Here is a 19,163-nt window from a genome sequence, read left to right as displayed (position 1 = left end):
GGTGAACTATTACATGTCTGAACAAAGGGAAAGCAACAGGCCTGGACTTAGCTTATAAAAGGTTAGCAACAGGGCCTTGAAAAAATCCTTGTAGTCCAACTTCTGAGAATATTGTTTTTTGGAAGCTACAGAGTTAAGATAAATGTGGAATGTTTTGAATGCCTTGTGTTCTGTGAAACTCCAGATCTATGGGCTTGCACCTTAATGAGACAACTGAGTTGACAAGCAGGTCTTGGAGGGAACCTGAGGCTGTGGCTTCTCTGCGTGAAGGGAACTCATGCAGTCCTTGGTGCTCATCTTTGGCAGCCATACACAAGCAGTATGGGGAAGCAAAACAAGCTATGGACTGGCGTGGCTGCTGAGCTTCCTGATGAGATGAAGATGCTTGTTATGCTGCATTTTCCGCCCTGCATTCTTTTACCAACCTTGGTAAACATAGAATTGGATTAAAGTCTATCGCATTGTGTTAATCTGGTGGTTAATTTGTACCTACAACTATCCTATGCTGGAGCATCAGGTCATAAGAAAACATACATAATGTTAGTTATGTATGTTAGTTAGTCTTTACTGGCTAGAGTTGGTATTTGAAAAGATGTTCAACACTAATCATCAAGAACATGCAGATCAAAACCATGATGAGATATAATTTCACTTATATTGGGATGGTTATTATAAACAAAACAAAATAAAATAAAACAAAAGATATCAAGTGTTGGCAATGACATGGAGAAATTGGAACCCTTATATACTGTTGGTGGGAATGTAGAAAGGTGCAGCCACTATGGAAAACAGTATAGATGTTTCTCACAAAACGAAAAATAGAACAACCATATGATCCAGCAATTCCTCTTTTGAGTATATATACAAAAAAATTAAAATCAGCGTCTTGAAGAATTATCTGTACTCCCTCTTCATAGCAATGTTTTCCACAGTAGCCAAGATACAAAAACAACCTAAGTATCTGTTGATGGATTTTAAAAATTTGGTATATGTGATGAAATATCATTCAGCCTTGAAAAAGAAGGAAACCCTGCCATTTGTGGCATGTATAACCCTAGAGAATATTATGCTGAGTTAAATAAGCCAGTCACTGAATGACAAATACCCCCTGATTCCACTTAATACAGGTTATCTAAAATAGTCAAATTCATAGAAGCAGAGAATAGAATGGTGATTTACAGTGACTGGTATGGGTGTGGGGAATTGTTTTTCAACTATCATTAATAATATAGTATTGTGCACTTGAAGATATGTTAAAATAATAGATCATGGGTTGAATGCTTTTAAAAACAAACAACACAAATGAACACAAGGACGTTTTTTAACGTAATGGATATGTTTAGTACCTTGGTTGTGGTGACGGTATCATGGGTATACTCAACCTCCCAAGATGTGTAAAGTAAACATATACAATTCTGTGGATATCAATTATACCTCAATAAAGCTGAAGAATACTTATCACAATTTCTAAAGAATGAATCAAATGACATAGCATATAACTGTCACTCTAGTGAAAATAAACAAAATGGAACTCAAAGTAAAGAAACTGAAAAAGAGCAAATAAAAGGACAAAATTAGGTGGTTGAAATCAATCTAAAAATATGAACTAAGTTCTCTACCAAGAGGCAAGTATTGTCAGACTAGATTTTTTAAAAATCCTAGCTATACATATCTTACAAGGCACACGAGTGGAAAAGGATATGCCAGATATAATATTAAAGAAAAAGGTTTGTATAACTTATCAATATATCAGATAAAATACATATGATAAAATCTATATAGCTATATTAATGTCAAACATATCAATTTTTTTTGCAGAAAATGATTTATTTAGACAGAGAGAGAGAAAGAGAGAGATCGAGCCCCAACATTGCGGCGGGAGATGAGTCCACACAGAGAAGGAAGGACGGCTCCCACACTTGTGGGAGGGGCTCCCTGAGAGGGAAAATCCTCCCCCTTTTTTTTTAAAGTATCAACATTTTCATCAGCCAAAACAAACCTGAAATCACATAGTAGTCTTAGAAATAAAGAGGAATATTGGATAATGATAAAAGATTCATCAGGAAAATATATATGTATTTGTTTAATAATATAACCTCAATATACATGAAGCCAAACACTAGTGCAATTATAAGGAAAAACTGACAAATTCACCATAATACTGTCTTTTTTTAAAACCAAGTACTCAAAAATCCAGAAGATTGTGGAAGATTTAAAAAATACATCCCTGGATACAACAGAAGATGGCCGAGTAGGAGCAGCTCAGGATTGCAGCTCCCAGTGAAAGTGCGGAGACTGCAGCAGACGATCCCCAGGCAAGCAGGGCCTGGAGTGGACCTCAGCAGTCCTACAGCAGAGGGGCCTGAATGTTAGAAGGAAAACTAAGAAACAGAAAGAAATAACTTCATCATCAACAAACTGGATGTCCACTCAGAGACCCCATGTGAAAGCCAACAACTACAAAGACGACAGGTGGATAAATCCACAAAGATGGGAAGAAACCAGTGCAAAAAGGATGAAAACACCCGAAACCAGAACACCTCTCCTCCTACAAGGGATCACAACCCCTCACAGCAAGGGAACAAGGTTGGACGGAGAATGAGCATGATGAACTGACAGAAACAGGCTTCAGAAGGTGGGTAATAAGAAACTTCACTGAGCTAAAAGAACATGTTCTAAACCAATGCAAAGAAACTAAGAACTTTGAAAAAAGATCTGACAAGATGCTAACAAGAATAAACAACTTAGAGAGGAATATAAGTGAATTGATGGAGCTGAAAAACACAACACGAGAACTTTGCGAAGCATACACAAGTTTCAACAGCCGAATTGACCAAGCAGAAGAAAGGATATCAGAGGTCGAAGATCAACTCAATGAAATAAAATGAGAAGGCAAGATTAGAGAAAAAAGGGTAAAAAGGAATGAACAAAGTCAACAAGAAATAAGGGACTATGTGAAAAAACCTAATCTACGTTTGATAGGTGTACCTGAATGTGACGGAGAGAATGAATCCAAGCTGGAAAATACTCTTCAGGATATTATCCAGAAAAACTTCCCCAACATAGCAAGGCAGGCCAATATTCAAGTCCAGGAAATACAGAGAACACCACAAAGATACTGCTCAAGAAGAGCAACTCCAAGGCGCATAATCGTCAGATTCACAAGGGTTGAAATGAAGGAGAAAATGCTAAGGGCAGCCAGAGAGAAAGGTCGGGTTACCCACAAAGGGAAGCCCATCAGACTCACAGCAGATCTCTCAGCAGAAACCCTACAAGCCAGAAGAGAGTGGGGGCCGATATTCAACATCCTTAAAGAAAAGAACTTTCAACCCAGAATTTCGTATCCAGCCAAACTAAGCTTCATAAGTGAAGGAAAAATAAAATCCTCTGTGAACAGGCAAGTACTCAGAGATTTCATCACCACCAGGTCAGCTTTAGAAGAGCTCCTGAAAGAGGCACTATACATAGAAAGGAACAACCAGCACCAGCCACTCCAAAAACATACCAAATGGTAAAGAGCATCAACACAATGAAGAATCTGCATCAACTAACGGGGAAAACAGCCAGCTAGCATCAAAATGGCAGGATCAGATTCACACACAACGATATTAACCCTAAATGTCAATGGGGTAAATGCCTCAATCAAAAGACACAGACTGGCAAATTGGATAAAAAGCCAAAACCCATAGGTGTGCTGTATCCAGGAAACCCATCTCACATGTAAGGATACACAAAGGCTCAAAATAAAGGGATGGAGGAAGATTCACCAAGCAAACAGAGAGCAAAAAAAAGCAGGAGTTGCAATTCTCATCTCTGATAAAATAGACTTTAAACCAACAAAGATCAAAAGAGACAAAGAAGGACATTACATAATGGTAAAAGGATCAATGCAACAAGAAGAGCTAATGATCCTAAATATATACGCACCTAATACAGGAGCACCCAGATACATAAAGCAAGTTCTTAATGACTTACAAAGAGACTTAGACTCCCACACAATAATAGCGGGAGACTTTGACACCCCATTGTCAATATTAGACAGATCAACGAGACAGAAAATTAATAAGGATATCCAGGACTTGAACTCAAGCCTGGACCAAGCAAACCTAACAGACATTTACAGAACTCTCCACCCCAAATTCACAGAATATACATTCTTCTCAGCACACATCACACCTACTCTAAAATTGACCACATAATTGGAAGTAAATCACTCCTCAGCAAATGAAAAAGAACAGAAATCATGACAAACAGTCTCTCAGGCCACAGTGCAATCAAGTTAGAACTCAGAATTCAGAAACTAACTCAGAACTGCACAGCTTCATGGAAACTGAACAACTGGCTCTTGAATGTTGGCTGGATAAACAATGAAATGAAGGCAGAAATAAAGATGTTCTTAGAAACCGAGACTGAAGACACCACATACCAGAATTGCTGGGGCACATTTGAAGCAGTCTCTAGAGGAAAATATATAGCAATAAGTGCCCACATGAGAAGCAAGGAGAGATCTAAAATTGACACCCTATCGTCAAAATTGAAAGAGCTAGAGGAGCAAGATAAAAAAAAACTCAAAACCTAGCAGAAGACAAGAAATAACTAAGATCAGAGCAGAACGAAGGAGATAGAGACACAAAAAACCCTTCAAAAAATCAGTATACACAGGAGCTGGTTTTTTGAAAAGATCAACAAAATAGACAGACCACTAGCCAGATTAATAAAAAGGAAAAGAGAGTATAATCAAATAGATGCAATAAAAAACGATAAAGGGGATATCACTACAGATTCCACAGAAATACAAACCATCATCAGAGATTATTACAAACAACTCTATGCACATAAACTAGTAAACCTGGAAGAAATGGATAAATTTCTGGACGCTTGCACCCTCCCAAGCCTAAACCAGGAAGAAGTCAAAACCCTGAATAGACCAATAACAAGGTCTGAAGTTGAGGCAGCAATTAAGAGCCTACCATCCAAAAAAAGCTCAGGTCCAGATGGGTTCACAGCCAAATTCTACCAAACATACAAAGAGGAGCTGGTACCATTCCTTCTGAAACTATTCCAAACAATCCAAAAAGAGGGAATCCTTCCCACATCATTTATGAGACCAACATCATCCTGATAGCAAAACCTGGCAGACTCAGCAAGAAAAGAAAACTTCAGGCCAATATCCATGATGAACATAGATGCAAAAATCTTCAATAAAATACTGGCAAGCCAATTGCAACAGCACATCAAAAAGCTTATCCACCATGATCAAATAGGATTCATCCTAGGGATGCAAGGCTGGTTCAACATATGCAAGTCTATAAACGTAATTCACCACATAAACAGAACCAAAGACAAAAACCACGTGATTATCTCAATTGATGCAGAGAAAGCCTTTGACAAAATTCAACAGCTCTTTATGCTAAAAACCCTCAATAAACTAGGTATTGAGGGAACGTATTTCAAAATAATAAAAGCTATTTATGACAAACCAACAGCCAATATCATACTGAATGGCAAAAACTGGAAGTATTCCCTTTGAAATCTGGCACTAGACAAGAATGCCCTCTCTCACCACTCCTATTCAATATAGTATTGGCAGTTCTAGCCAGAGCAATCAGGCAAGAAAAAGAAATAAAGGGTATTCAAATAGGAAAGGAGGAAGTCAAATTGTCTCTATTTGCAGATGACATGATTGTATATTTAGAAGACCCCATAGTCTCAGCCCAAAATCTCCTGAAACTGACAAGCAACTTCAGCAAAGTCTCAGGACAAAAAATCGATGTGCAAAAATCACAAGAATTTCTATACACCAATAACAGACTTAAAGAGAGCTAAATCAAGAATGAACTGCCATTCACAATTGCTACAAAGAGAATAAAATACCTAGGAATACAACTAACAAGGAACATAAAGGACCTCTTCAAGGAGAACTACAAACCACTGCTCAACGAAATAAGAGTGGACACAAACAGATGGAGAAACATTCCATGTTCATGTTTAGGAAGAATCAATATTGTGAAAATGGCCATACTGCCCAAAATAATTTACAGATTCAATGCTATCCCCATCAAGCTACCAATGGCCCTCTTCACAGAACTGGAAAAAACCACCTTAAACTTCATATGGAACCAAAAGAGAGCCTGCATAGCCAAGGCAATTCTAAGCAAAAAGAACAAAGCTGAAGGCATCACACTACCGGACTGCAAACTATATTACAAGGCTACAGTAATTAAAACAGCATGGTACTGGTACCAAAACAGAGATATAGACCAATGGAACACAACAGAGGCCACGGAGGCAACACCACACATCTACAACCAACTGATCTTTGACAAACCTGACAAAAACAAGCAATGGGGAAAGGATTCCCTGTTTAATAAATGGTGTTGGGAAAACTGGCTAGCCATGTGCAGAAAGCAGAAACTGGACCCCTTCCTGACACCTTACACTAAAATTAACTCCAGATGGATTAAAGACTTAAACATAAGACCTAACACCATAAAAACCCTAGAAGAAAATCTAGGCAAAACCATTCAGGACATAGGCATAGGCAAGGACTTCATGACCAAAACACCAAAAGCTTTGGCAACAAAAGCCAAAATAGACAAATGGGACCTAATCAAACTCCACAGCTTCTGCATGGCAAAAGAAACAGTCATTAGAGTGAATCAGCAACTAACAGAATGGGAAAAAAATTTTGCAGTCTACCCATCTGACAAAGGGCTGATATCCAGAATCTACGAAGAACTAAAACAGATTTACAAGAAAAAAACAAACTAACCCATTCAAAAGTGTGCGAAGGATATGAACAGACACTTTACAAAAGAAGACATACACGAGGCCAACAAACATATGAAAAAATGCTCATCATCACTGGTCATCAGAGAAATGCAAATCAAAACTACATTGAGATACCATCTCACGCCAGTTAGAATGGTGATCATTAAAAATTCTGGGGACAACAGATGCTGGAGAGGATGTGGAGAAATAGGAACACTTTTACACTGTTGGTGGGAGTGTAAATTAGTTCAACCATTGTGGAAGACAGTGTGGTGATTCCTCAAGGACCTAGAAATAGAGATTCCATTTGACCCAGCAATCCCATTACTGGGTATATATCCAAAGGATTCTAAATCATTCTACTATAAGGACACATGCACACGAATGTTCATTGCCGCACTGTTTACAATAACAAAGACCTGGAACCAACCCAAATGCCCATTGATGATAGACTGGACAGGGAAAATGTGGCACATATACACTATGGAATACTATGCAGCCATAGAAAACGATGAGTTCGTGTCCTTTGTAGGGACATGGATGAACCTGGAAACTATCATTCTCAGCAAACTGACACAAGAACAGAAAATCAAACACCGCATGTTCTCACTCATAGGTGGGTGTTGAACAATGAGAACACATGGACACAGGGAGGGGAGCATCACACACTGGGGTTTGTTGGGGGGAAATTGGGGAGGGACAGCGGAGTGTGGGGAGTTGGGGAGAGATAACATGGGGAGAAACACCAGAGATAGGTGATGGGGAGGAAGGCAGCAAATCACACTGCCATGTGTGTACCTATGCAACAATCTTGCATGTTCTTCACATGTACCCCAAAACCTAAAATGCAATTAAAAAAATACATCCCTACAGTCAAAAGTTGGAGAATATTCCTTCCTGTCATACAAACTTTGAGCACTTATGAAAACTGACCACATATTAAACAACAGAGCAAGTATCAACACATTTCATAGCCTCAGTATTCCATAGAATATGTTACCTGATCATTATCTTAAAACTATAAACTGTTAACAAAAATGTAACACATAGTCAAGTGTTTAAAATGAAAACTCACATTTCTGTGTAATTAATGGGTCAAGCAAGATAGAATAATGGAAATTAGAAATGAAAGATAATAAAAATACTGTCAGTCAGATACTTCTAGGTGTTGCTAAGGTGGTATTTAGGGAGGGATTTTTGCCTTAAATGCTAATAAGGAAAAAGTCAACCAAAACTAATGAAAAACAACTCGAAATCACAAGATAAGATTTTAATTTAAGAAGTTGAACATCAGAATAATCCAAAGAAATTAAAGAGAAGAAATAAACAAGATGATAGTAAAATTAAATGAGACAAAAGGAGAAAGAATCAGAAAGCAAGAACAGATTTCTTAAAACTACTTATTAATAAAACTGGCAAACCTTTTGCAAGATTGATCTAGAATAATAATAGAGAAATCAGATTTAAAATGTTAGGAATAAAAAAGAATATAGATACATGTAACATAGATTTAAAAAATATATTGTAATCAACTTTATGTCAATACTTTTGAAAACAAGTATAATGTTCAAATATCTGGAAAAATATAAATTATAAACCTAATCAAAATGAAATAGAAAATCTGAAGAGTCTAATAACCATGATAGAAGTTGCACCAGTAATCAAACATCTTCCCTGGGCCATATGTTTTTATTTGCAAGTTCTACCAAATGCCAAAGGAACATATATCTTAATTTTCCACATACTATTTCGGAAAATGAAAAAATAGAAATAAAAGGGGAGGACATTCTCCAGTTAATTTATGAGGTTAATATAATCTCAATACCAAAACCAGATAGGAATATTTAAAGACAGGTAAAATTATAGCTGAATCTTGCCCATGAATACACATATAAATATTCTAAATAATATATTAGCAAAGCAAATGCAGCAATAATAGAGAAGATAATATAATGGAAAAATTTGGTTTACTACAGGAATGCAAGTTTGGTTCAACACTAGAATATCTGTTAATGAAATTAGCACTTTCACAGATTAAAGAAAAAATATAAACACCTAAACTGATCCAGAAAAATCATTTTATCGATATGACTTAATGACCACCTATGATTGAGAACTCAAAGTAAACCAGAAATAAATAACTGATAAGCTAACTAAACACAACGAACTAATTAACTAAACTTTCTAAATTTGTTACCTGAATCCCACATTGGAGTGAAGAGCAACGTTCCAATATTCACAATGCAAACGTTGTAGATTCATCGGATTATGAAAGACTAAAAGTAAAGAGTTGTCTTGGGTGTGGTAGTAAGAATCAACACACCTATACTGCTTATGGGCTTCTTGAAGGACCTGAAAATCAAAATAATTGCATTGTAGAATCTTTTTTATTTTCCCCGAGAGAAGGTCTCCTACTAGGGCATTTCTCTGCTCCCCTTTTCTTTCTACATTTACCTCCACATTGTTACTCAAGTTGAAATTCCCAGAGGATTCTTTCCTAACTGATAGGTAAGAGCATAAATGATAGCTTGGGAAGCATTTCAGCAACACTTACAGAAAAACACATAGTAGGCATCAGGCAGAGAGGCATTTGCTACAAGTGTTCTTCATTAAGGTTGGTAGGTCATAATTAAGCACAACAGTCATTTATCTAGCATTTTCCATGCCTTGATAGATACACCATCGCATTTTATCATCATAAAACTCCAGATATTAATTAAATTGTGTTCACCATTTCTATGTATATGTTGAAGCCTTAACTGCTAGTGTGAGGATATATGAAAATGGGGCTTTGGGGAGGTAATTACCTTTGGATGGGGTTTGAGAGTAGGGTCCTCAAGATAGGATTAGTGCCCTTATAAGAAGAGGCAGCAGAGAACTTGTTCTCCCTCCCTCTTTCCCTTCTCCATCACCGCTCCCTCTTCCTCTCTCTGCCAGGTGGGGACACAATGCGAAGGTGCAAGCCAGGAAGGAAGCCCTCACCAAAACTCAATCATGCTAGCACCCACACCTCAGACTTGCAGCCTCCAGAACTGTGAGAAAATTTCTGTTGTTTAAGCCACTCAAGATGGCATTTTGACAGGGCAGCCCAAGTGGGCTGAAACAGTAGGTATGATAATTTTTCCCATTTCAAAATACTAGAATTCTCATTTTTTTTTTTAGCATAAATTGGGGCTAAGAGAGAATAAGGGACTTGTCTAAGAACACTGTGTGTTATGGTGCTAGGGCTCATCCTGTTTTCCTACTCTAAATTTTACCATTTCGTGTTTTCTCCGCTATACCATGCTGTGTTACATGAAGTGAAGTGAGTGGTCTTTCTGACAGATACCATTTCTACCTGCCTTCCAACTCTGGCCCATTTTTAGTTTTTTGAGACAGAGTTTCACTCTCGTTGCCCAGGCTGGAGTGCAATGGTGCAATCAGCTCACTGCAACCTCTGCCTCCCAGGTTCAAGTGATTCTCCTGCCTCAGCCGCCCAAGTAGCCGGGATTACAGGCCTGAGCCACCGTACCTGGCTAATTTTGTATTTTTAGTAGAGATGGGGTTTTTCCATGTTGGTCAGGCTGGTCTTGAACTCCTGACCCCAGGTGATCCACCCGCCTTGGCCTCCCAAAGTGCTGAGATTACAGGTATGAGCCACTGCAACCGGCAACTCTGGCCCTTTCTAAAGCATACTGTCCTCAGCATGCACTGCAGCAGCAGCCACTAATAGAGAGGCACAGTGGGCAGCTGCTTATCCTGTTTCCTTTGCCAATCAACAATAAGGAAATTGTCGAGAGGAAAAATAAATTAGGCAGCTGTGGGCTTTTGTTTTTGTTTTTAGTATCGATCTGCTGTAGGCAGTTTTTGGTTCTTTATTGTTTGCCTGATCAGAAGGCATGGAATGATATATTACATTAAAAAAGAGCTGCTTTAATTTTGCTTTCAATTCTACATTGGTGGCATAATCAAAACAATACATTTGCTTCCCCAATTTAGTCCCCTGAACAAGTATCTTTATGAAGTGGCACTTTTACATCTGGTCCCTCAGAGCCAATATAAGAAACATACATGTGATGAATATCTTTGCATTAAAAAAAATTGCTATGTAGGGTAACCATCTAGTACTTATTGATGTGTTTTTGAAAAGCAAATTGTGCTCAGACTATAAACCCATAAAACCATTGCATTTATGATGAACATACATCCTTCTTTCTTTTAGATAAGAAGAGCTTTGAAATCTTCGTGTTTTCATATTTGCTTTGGGGGGTGCTAAAAATACAGCACTAAGTTTCTCAGAGCCATAGCTGCTGTCAATCAATATATAAAGTTTTCATATCATATCTTCTCCTTTTTACTAATGGTGCTTGTCTTTTATTCTGTATATCATTGGTCACATTATTTAGTTAAGTTTTGCATTAAAACTGAGTACCTATTGTGTGGCAGGCACTGTGCAGGTACTAGGAAAACAAAAATAAACAAAATAGATAAGATTTTCCTCTAAAATATGATTAAGTTTTTTTTTTTTTAATTAGAGATGAGACCTTGCTAAGGCTGGCCCAGGCTGGCCCCTCCAAAGCCTAGCCTCAAGTGATCTTCCTGTCTCAGCCTTCTGAATAGTTGGGACTATAGACCTGTGGCTTTAGAGATCATTTTGGAGTTTAGAGAGGTGTGCCCAAAAAGATAAAATAGATGGGATATCTGATATACAGAGAATGTATTACAGCAGGACAAGAGTGGAAGCAGGTAATCAGGAGGATATTGTGGTAGAATGAGAGGGTGGTAGTCATATAAAAGTAGGCCGGGCACAATGAATCACACCTGCAATCCCAGCACTTTGGGAGGCCAAGGCAGGTGGATTGCAATGTCAGGAGATTGAGACCATCCTGGTCAACATGGTGAAAACCCATCTCCACCAAAAATACAAAAATTAGCTGGTTGTGGTGGTATGCACCTGTAGTCTCAGCTACTGGGGCAGGAAAATCACTTGAACCTGGGAGGCGGAGGTTTCAGTGAGCCGAGATTGTGCCACTGAACTCCAGCCTGGGTGACAGAGTGAGACGCCATCTCAAAAAAAAAAAAGAAAAAAAAAACAAACAAGCAAACAAACAAAAAGCTCAGGGAAGATGAAGAAATATTTGGCAAGACAAAGATTATTGATTACCTTGAAAACTGCAGCTTCATGGAGTGGTAAGGACAGAACAACTGATATAAAGTCTGAAATAAACTTTGTTACAGAGAGAAGATTGAACATTTGCACTCCCTAAGACCTCATTTAAAAAACAGTACAATTTTGTTTAATATCATAAAATTGAAGGCCAACTTCAATTTGTTGAAGGAGAGGAGGCAAAGGCACCAGAATTTTAGACCTGGAAAGCAGAAGGATACGTGCTAACTGATTTAGCAGAACACAGAAAGCCAAGTCATAAGATTAATTTTAGGAGAGACCAGAGGCAACCCCATTTGTGTGCAGAAATATAGAAAGTCTCAGGATATGGAAATACTAGTCACCTCTGCAAGTAGGGTAAAAGTGGCACTGAAAATAGGAAGATTAGTTTCAAGTCTTTTTAAGAAGCAGTTAGGTCCCAGGATCCCCTCCCAATTCTGAGTAGCTGGGCTACTGCCTATCTCCCACTCCAGTGAGGGGAAGAGGGTAACTACAGATGGTAGACCAATGGGTTCTAAGAAAAGTGGACCCAAGACACACTGACGGAGAAGTGCATTCCAGAAAAAAGGGAAATTGTGTTAAAGCCTAAATCAGCACTGCTCAACAGAAATGTAAAGTGAGCCACTAATGTGAGCCACATGTGCAATTCTAAATTATATAGTAGCCACACTTTAAAAAGTAAAAACAAATAAATGTAATGATATATTTTACCTAACCCAATAGATAAAAATTATCATTTCAACATAAAATCAATACAAAAGTAATCAATTATATACATATGCATATATATCACCTTTTTAAAATCTTGGAAATTGAGTGTATATAGCACTTACATGGCTATAAAGATAGTGTATAGCATAGTTATTCCTTATCTCAATTTGGACTAGATTCATTTCAAGTACTCAGAAGTTAGATGTGACTAGTGGCTACCACATTGGATAATGCAGATCTAGATAACAAATGTCAGAAGCTTAATTGCCTTCCCCCACTCAGTTATCGAAACACTGACAGGAAGGTTTATGTCTTTCAGATGGAAAATTAGACTTTTTGTTTTCATGGAGAATTTAAGTGGCCCAAGAAAACAGTCCTAACATACAAATACTGGTGAGTCTCCTAAGGAAATCTCCCAGCCAAATCACCCAACAATGAACTCAGCTATTGATAACCCCTACCCCGCCTCATATAGCACTTCCTACTGTGTTTTTAGTGTTTCATTATTAATATGAGCAAAGAGGACAATATTCTATGTTACCCTCTAACATGAAAAATGAAGACCAAACAAAAAAGAAAAAGGAAAAGAAACTTGGAGAAAAAAGACATAATTCAGGGAGAAAACAACTTCAGAGGACTTTAATATCCTCATAGAGATAAGAGAAGGTATTATAACAGAAATGCAGCGGCTCATGCCTGTAATGCCAACACTTTGGGAGGCCAAGGTGGGTGGATCACCTGAGGTCAGGAGTTAAAGACCAGCCTGGCCAGCATGGGGAAAACCCATCTCTACTAAAAATACAAAAATCAACCAGGTGGTGGCACGTGCCTGTAATCCTAGCTACTCAGGAGGCAGAGGCAGGAGAATCACTTGAATCTGGAAGGCAGAGGTTGTAGTGAGCCAAGATCTTGTCACTCCAGGCTAGGCAACAGAGTGAGACTCTGTCTCGAAAAAAAAAAAAGAAAGAAAAAAAGAAATGTGAAATGATCCTATAAAAAGGTAATCTGGAATTACAAATAGAACTTTAGGAAATTAAAATGATAATAACAGGAATAAAAGGCTCAGTATAAGAACTGAATGGAAACTGAGCACTATTTCCAAAACCAAAGATAAAGTGATGGAAACTAAAAGAAAAGGAAATCGGGAGTTCAGTCCTGAATGTCCAACACTAGAATAATAAGAGTTCCAGAAGAAAAGGACAGAGAAAATAGAGGGGAGAGATTATCAAAGAAGTGATTATAGAAAATTTCCTAAAAGATAAAGACAGGAATTTATGGATTGCACTGGCTCGCCAGAACGATATATAGAAATAGAACCACACCAAGGCATATCAACAGGAAATCAAAAGCACTGGAACAAAGAGAAGATCTTAAAATCTTCCAGTGAGAAGATCAAAACATACTCAACTGATTAGGAATCAGAATTTTACTTCTTTATTTTTTAAAGGACAATCTGGGAAGCCAGAATACTGTCAAAGAATGTCTTTAGTCTTGAGGAAAAATGCTTTTTAATTTAGCATTTACTATAAAGCCAACTCTCAATCAATATAAAGATAGAATTAAGATATTTTCAAATATTGAATACTTCAAAAACTTATCTGCCATCTATCTTAATTAAGGAAGCTACTGGAAGAGATGATCCTCACAGAAAACAGAGAGTAACGGGAGAGGGAACATATGGGATGAAGGAAACAGGCATCTAACTGGAAAGGAAGGAAATGGGTGTGGCCTGGTTGATGGTAAAGGGAGGGCCCAGGACCACAGCTGTGCAGCAAATTTAGGGATCATGGGAGAGATATCACTAATACAATAAAACTAATAGAATATCTGTTAAGTTTGAATGTATTGAGAGACTCTATGGTAGAGAATTTGGGGATATGTTGATAATAAATACATAGTATGCTAAACAAATAGAAAAAGAGGCAATATTTAACTGCAAAGAAAACAAAAATGGTACAGATAAAGTAAATATTGTTATAGAATACTACACAGTTCAGCTGAGAACAGTGCTTACATAACTGAAATAAAGTGAATTTTGAATACTGATCTAACCAATAATTATGATATCATTAACAGCATCAGAGAATGGAGAAGTGCTACTGTGAATGTGGGGGTGGGTGGGCGTGTACCTGTACACGCTCACACGTGTTGAAATGGGGTGGGCAAAGCTGTGTTCTCAAGAGGGAAATCAATTGATAATGATGTCACAAAACTAAAACTAAAACTAAAACGAAACAAAATATACTTGCTATTTAGAGATCACCACATAAAGTAACAAAAGAAAGGGGTAAATGTGCTGAAGATTTTTGCCTCTAAGAATTGGGGCTTGGTGGAGTGGGGTGGGAGTGGGGGAAGGAGGCTGCTATTTTTCATGATAAGACGTTGTAGAACTTTCTGGCTTAAAAAACATGTTGTAAAACTTTGATAAAAATAAAAATCAAATTACAAAGACAAAACCAAAAGAGGACAGGTTTTTGTAGAAAATCTAAAAACAACAAAAAAGGATTTAGGTTTAGGATTACTTGTTATTTTGCAGAGTGGGTAAGAGCACAAGTTCTTGGGCCAGATTTCCTGGGTTTATATCTTGCTTCTCAGCTGCCATGTGACCTTGGGCAAAAGTCACTATTGGTCAAGGTGCCCCAGCTTCCTACTACTTACATAGTTTCTACTTCATAGGTTTATTGGGAGGATTAAATGAGCTAATAATACATATTAATCAGTGCCTGACACATGGTAAGTGCTCAATGAATGTTAGCTATCCCAGATTCCATTGAACTGTTAATCAACATGGAAAATACTGTGAAATATGAAACTGAGTAGAATGGATAAACAATATGGGAAAAAACAGGGTTGTTTCCCAATAAAACTTTAAGAAAATATATACAGCACCATATATATGTGTGTGTTTGTATATGTGTGTGTGTGTGTGTGTGTGTATATATATATATATATGCAGCAGTCTTGTATATTTCTTTCTTTCTTAAAAGATTTTATAAAAGCATTCTTTGGTAAAGTATATTTTAAACTATTTTAGAGAGTCTCTGGAAATGCATGGCTCAAGCTGGGAGTAAATTTATTTTATAGCTGAAGTAAATGAGAATATTGATCTGAACTAGATCTGAGAGAATGACCTAGACGTGAACTGCTCTAAATGACAGCAGACTCTCCAGACCTATCTGACCGTCTCCTGGAGAATCGCAGTCCATAAATACCTGAAGCAGTACTTTCGGTTTAAAATGTTCAGTAAAACTCCAGTCCATTAGACTGCGCTGCTGTGTTTTCTTTATGTCTTCTAAATCTGCTTCCACCATCATCTTGGGTTTCTAAAATATCATAGGAACACAATTTCAGCTTTAATTTGTTTAAGTCCAAATGGAGCCCTCTTGGGCTCCGTCAGCTAACCAGCATGTACTCCATCTAATTGGGGAAATCTGCATATGTATAAATCCATATGGCAACATTTTAGGAGAGCCGCTGCCAAAAGAGTATGCCTTTGACTTTTTTTTTTATGGGCAACATAATCTAAATATTTTTATTGTTAGGTTATACTCTTCTGAGTCCTGTTAGCAATTACAGGCAGGTTTTCTGAACTCTCTTCAAGACAATGTTAGCTCTACATGGCTGTATGGTGAGCAGGTGTTTGTTAGATTGCCAAGCCACACTGTCTAGAGAGGAGCCTGGAGCTGGGAAGTTATGCGCAGGCTGCCTAGCAAAATTAACTCCTTTCTCTCCATTTGGAGCTGTTCTGGGGATGTCTGAATGATTCCTCTTTTCTAGCCTCAGTATTCTCCAAGTATCCTCTTTTTCCTTTTTCAGTGTTTCTCACTCCAAATCATGGTATTCTCAGATCATCCTGTCATCTACATGTTTAGAAAAATAATTCCTTACCTTTTGATGAGAATCAGCCTTTGTGACTGCATCATCTTTGATCTCATTGTTTGTGGTCTGCTCTGTAAATCAAAGACACCAACATCCAGTTGTGTTCTGGCTTTGTTCTTGCCCTGCTGGTTAATGCTGTGCCTTTTTGTTGCCCATATGATCTATGTCTCTGTGCTGAAAAGGTAATGCCTGAAAGGTTTGTTTTGTGCCTCCAGAAAGGTGTTTGTGTCCATAATTCTAAATCTGTGCCTACCTGGAAAAATTATACTAAGCTCTTTGAAAAGAACTTAGTTTCTTATGTGAAATATTTTAAATCATATCAGATATTCTGCTTTCAGACTGTACCATTCACTTTTAACAATATACCTTTACCTTTAAAAGTTGTAAATATTTACTGATTAAATCCAACTTCTTAGTACATGGCATTTGTCTTCTTGTGCTGGTGACTATCACCAAGCTTTTTAAATTTCCAGGGATCTTATCTCATGGATGACAGACTAGGGTGGGGTCAGGCCATGGGTGCAAAGAGGCACTGGCAGACACAAGCACTTCCTATTGGAAAATGATATGCTTTCACCATTCTACAGGTCTTTCCTTCCATTCATTAATCATTAATTAATTTAAAAATGATTTAATGAGCATATGCTAATTTACAGATGGAGCTTAACCAAAGTTAAATAAATGAAGGGGTAGCTGGACTCCAGGGCACTGTACCATGGACCAATATGAGTCATGTACACTAGCTTTCCTTGTGACCACAGAGTATACTTATATGATGATTGAGATGGTGATATCCTTGGCTACGAAGCAAAGGTGAATGAACAGAGAAGGAATAGATTCATGCTGTTGATTTCTGTATCACCAGAAGAATCCCATGATAAGTTCAACAAAGATCAATGAACATCAAACTGTGAATGTCTTAGAATTTGTAATTTGCTTTTGTTATTATGACTCTCTAATGGAGAAATGGACAACCTATATAGTATTTTACAAATTTGATCATAGAAACAGAGTATGTGTGTGTGGGAGGTGGATCTTGTGCGAATATACTTGATGCTGCTGAACAACTGAACCACCCTGACTTCTTATCACTTTTAGAATAAATGAAGATTACATCTGACAGAGTTCTACAGGAATTAGCTCTTGCCTAACTCTCCGAACACAACTCTGACTCTCCCTTGCTCATTCTACTCCAGATATACTGGCCTGCATGCTATGTCTTGAGGCTCTTGCACTTGCTGTCCCTCTGGCATGCTTTGCCCTTAGCTGTTCACCTTTTTCAGACCCTGACTTCATTCATATTGTTCAAGTATCACCTTCTCAAGAGCCTTCTGCTTCATCCTCTGCTTTTTTTTTCTTTTTGATCATAGCATATATCCATGCCTAATGCTACCTACTGTTTATGGTCTGTCTCTCCACCTCGTGTAAATTCCTGGAGAAGAGAAACTTCATCTTACTTTTTTTTTTTTTTAATTGTACACTGAGCACCCAGCAGCTGGTAGGAACTCAGTAAATACTTCCTTTTGATTGAATGAGAGGCATCTACATCATATATTAAATGTGGAAATAAACCTACAGCCACATAGAGAAATTAGAAATGTGGAAGAAAACCTACAAGAAAGCCTTATTCTGTGGCAAGCATAAGACAATTTTTATTCTATGGCAAGCGCAAGACAACTTTTTATTCTGTGGCAAAGAGAACCATATTTGGGCTTCTAGAGGAAGAAGCTGATTGTGCAAAAGGACAGGCCAGTGTTTTTCTTTCTTTCAGGAGCACAGCTACTTACATTTTTGCTACTAGTTTCATCTTGCCTTGAGCTGGTGAAGGTGACAGCATGAATGTTCCATTTTGATTTAGGGGAAAACCATACAGCCAATTCGGATCAGTATTTATATAAACACATCTACTCAAGAGAAAACTCAGGCCAACTATAACTCTAAATAGACCATGATGTCCCATGTGTCCTTGAAGCAATTGATATGAAATCTGTGGATAAAAATTATTCTGTTCTGCGGTCTGCCAGATTTCCAGGAGATTTGATATTCCCTCCTATGTCTAAGGATCCAGCAGAAAAAAGTCTCCAGTTTAGAAAACATCTTCTAAAAATTATGCATCAGTTATTTTGACAAAGGAAAGAACATTCTAAAAGTAATCTGAATTATTTAATAGTAGAGGAAAAATCAGTTTTTTTCTTTTTCTGATTTCTGCTTTCAACCACATAATCCTTTGACAGTGTGATTCAGTAGTTTTTGACACATCTGGAAATGGATCCTTTCTCATCCCTTTGAAAAACAGCTTTCCTAATCTGTTTTACTTTAGAGATAACAAGATCCCTCTGCGAAGCAGTTACTTTATTAAAAAAACACCCAACAAGCATAAAGGGCACATCTAAACCTATAGACTCGCGGTTATCAACTCTCAGATTTTTCATAAATATCTACTAGGCCCTGTCAAGTTCAAAAACAGTCTCAGATGGAAATCCAGTATTTGGTTAAGAAAAGCACAAATATTCAGCCTTTTATGTCCAGGAACAGGCTTTTATATGTATTTGGTGCTAAAATGGTTGTGCAGGAAATACATAAATGATTTTTTGCCTTGTTTAAAGAGAATTAAAATTGGCAGCTTTGAAGTAAGTATGATTCAGTTAGGGAAATA

At 37.6% G+C, this 19,163-nt stretch overlaps 1 protein-coding gene across 1 annotated transcript in view; it reads right to left on the bottom strand.

The window, feature by feature from the left end:
* The window catches only part of SPAG17 (sperm associated antigen 17), a 253,988-nt gene that overhangs the window by 106,636 nt on the left and 128,189 nt on the right, over positions 1 to 19,163 (bottom strand). The window contains exons 16-18 of the mRNA XM_064372648.1: positions 16,517 to 16,578; positions 15,841 to 15,951; positions 8,969 to 9,123 (exon numbers count right to left, since the gene is read on the bottom strand). Of these exons, the coding sequence (XP_064228718.1) occupies positions 8,969 to 9,123; positions 15,841 to 15,951; positions 16,517 to 16,578 (328 nt within the window). The remainder of the gene's footprint in view (positions 1 to 8,968; positions 9,124 to 15,840; positions 15,952 to 16,516; positions 16,579 to 19,163) is intronic.

Source organism: Aotus nancymaae, unplaced genomic scaffold (genome assembly GCF_030222135.1).
Source record: "Aotus nancymaae isolate 86718 unplaced genomic scaffold, 86718_ANA_hifiasm-v0.15.2.pri h1tg000007l, whole genome shotgun sequence".
Taxonomy (NCBI): Eukaryota; Metazoa; Chordata; class Mammalia; order Primates; family Aotidae; genus Aotus; species Aotus nancymaae.
Note: the sequence above shows the minus strand (reverse complement) of the source record. Positions and strands in the feature narration are given on the sequence as shown.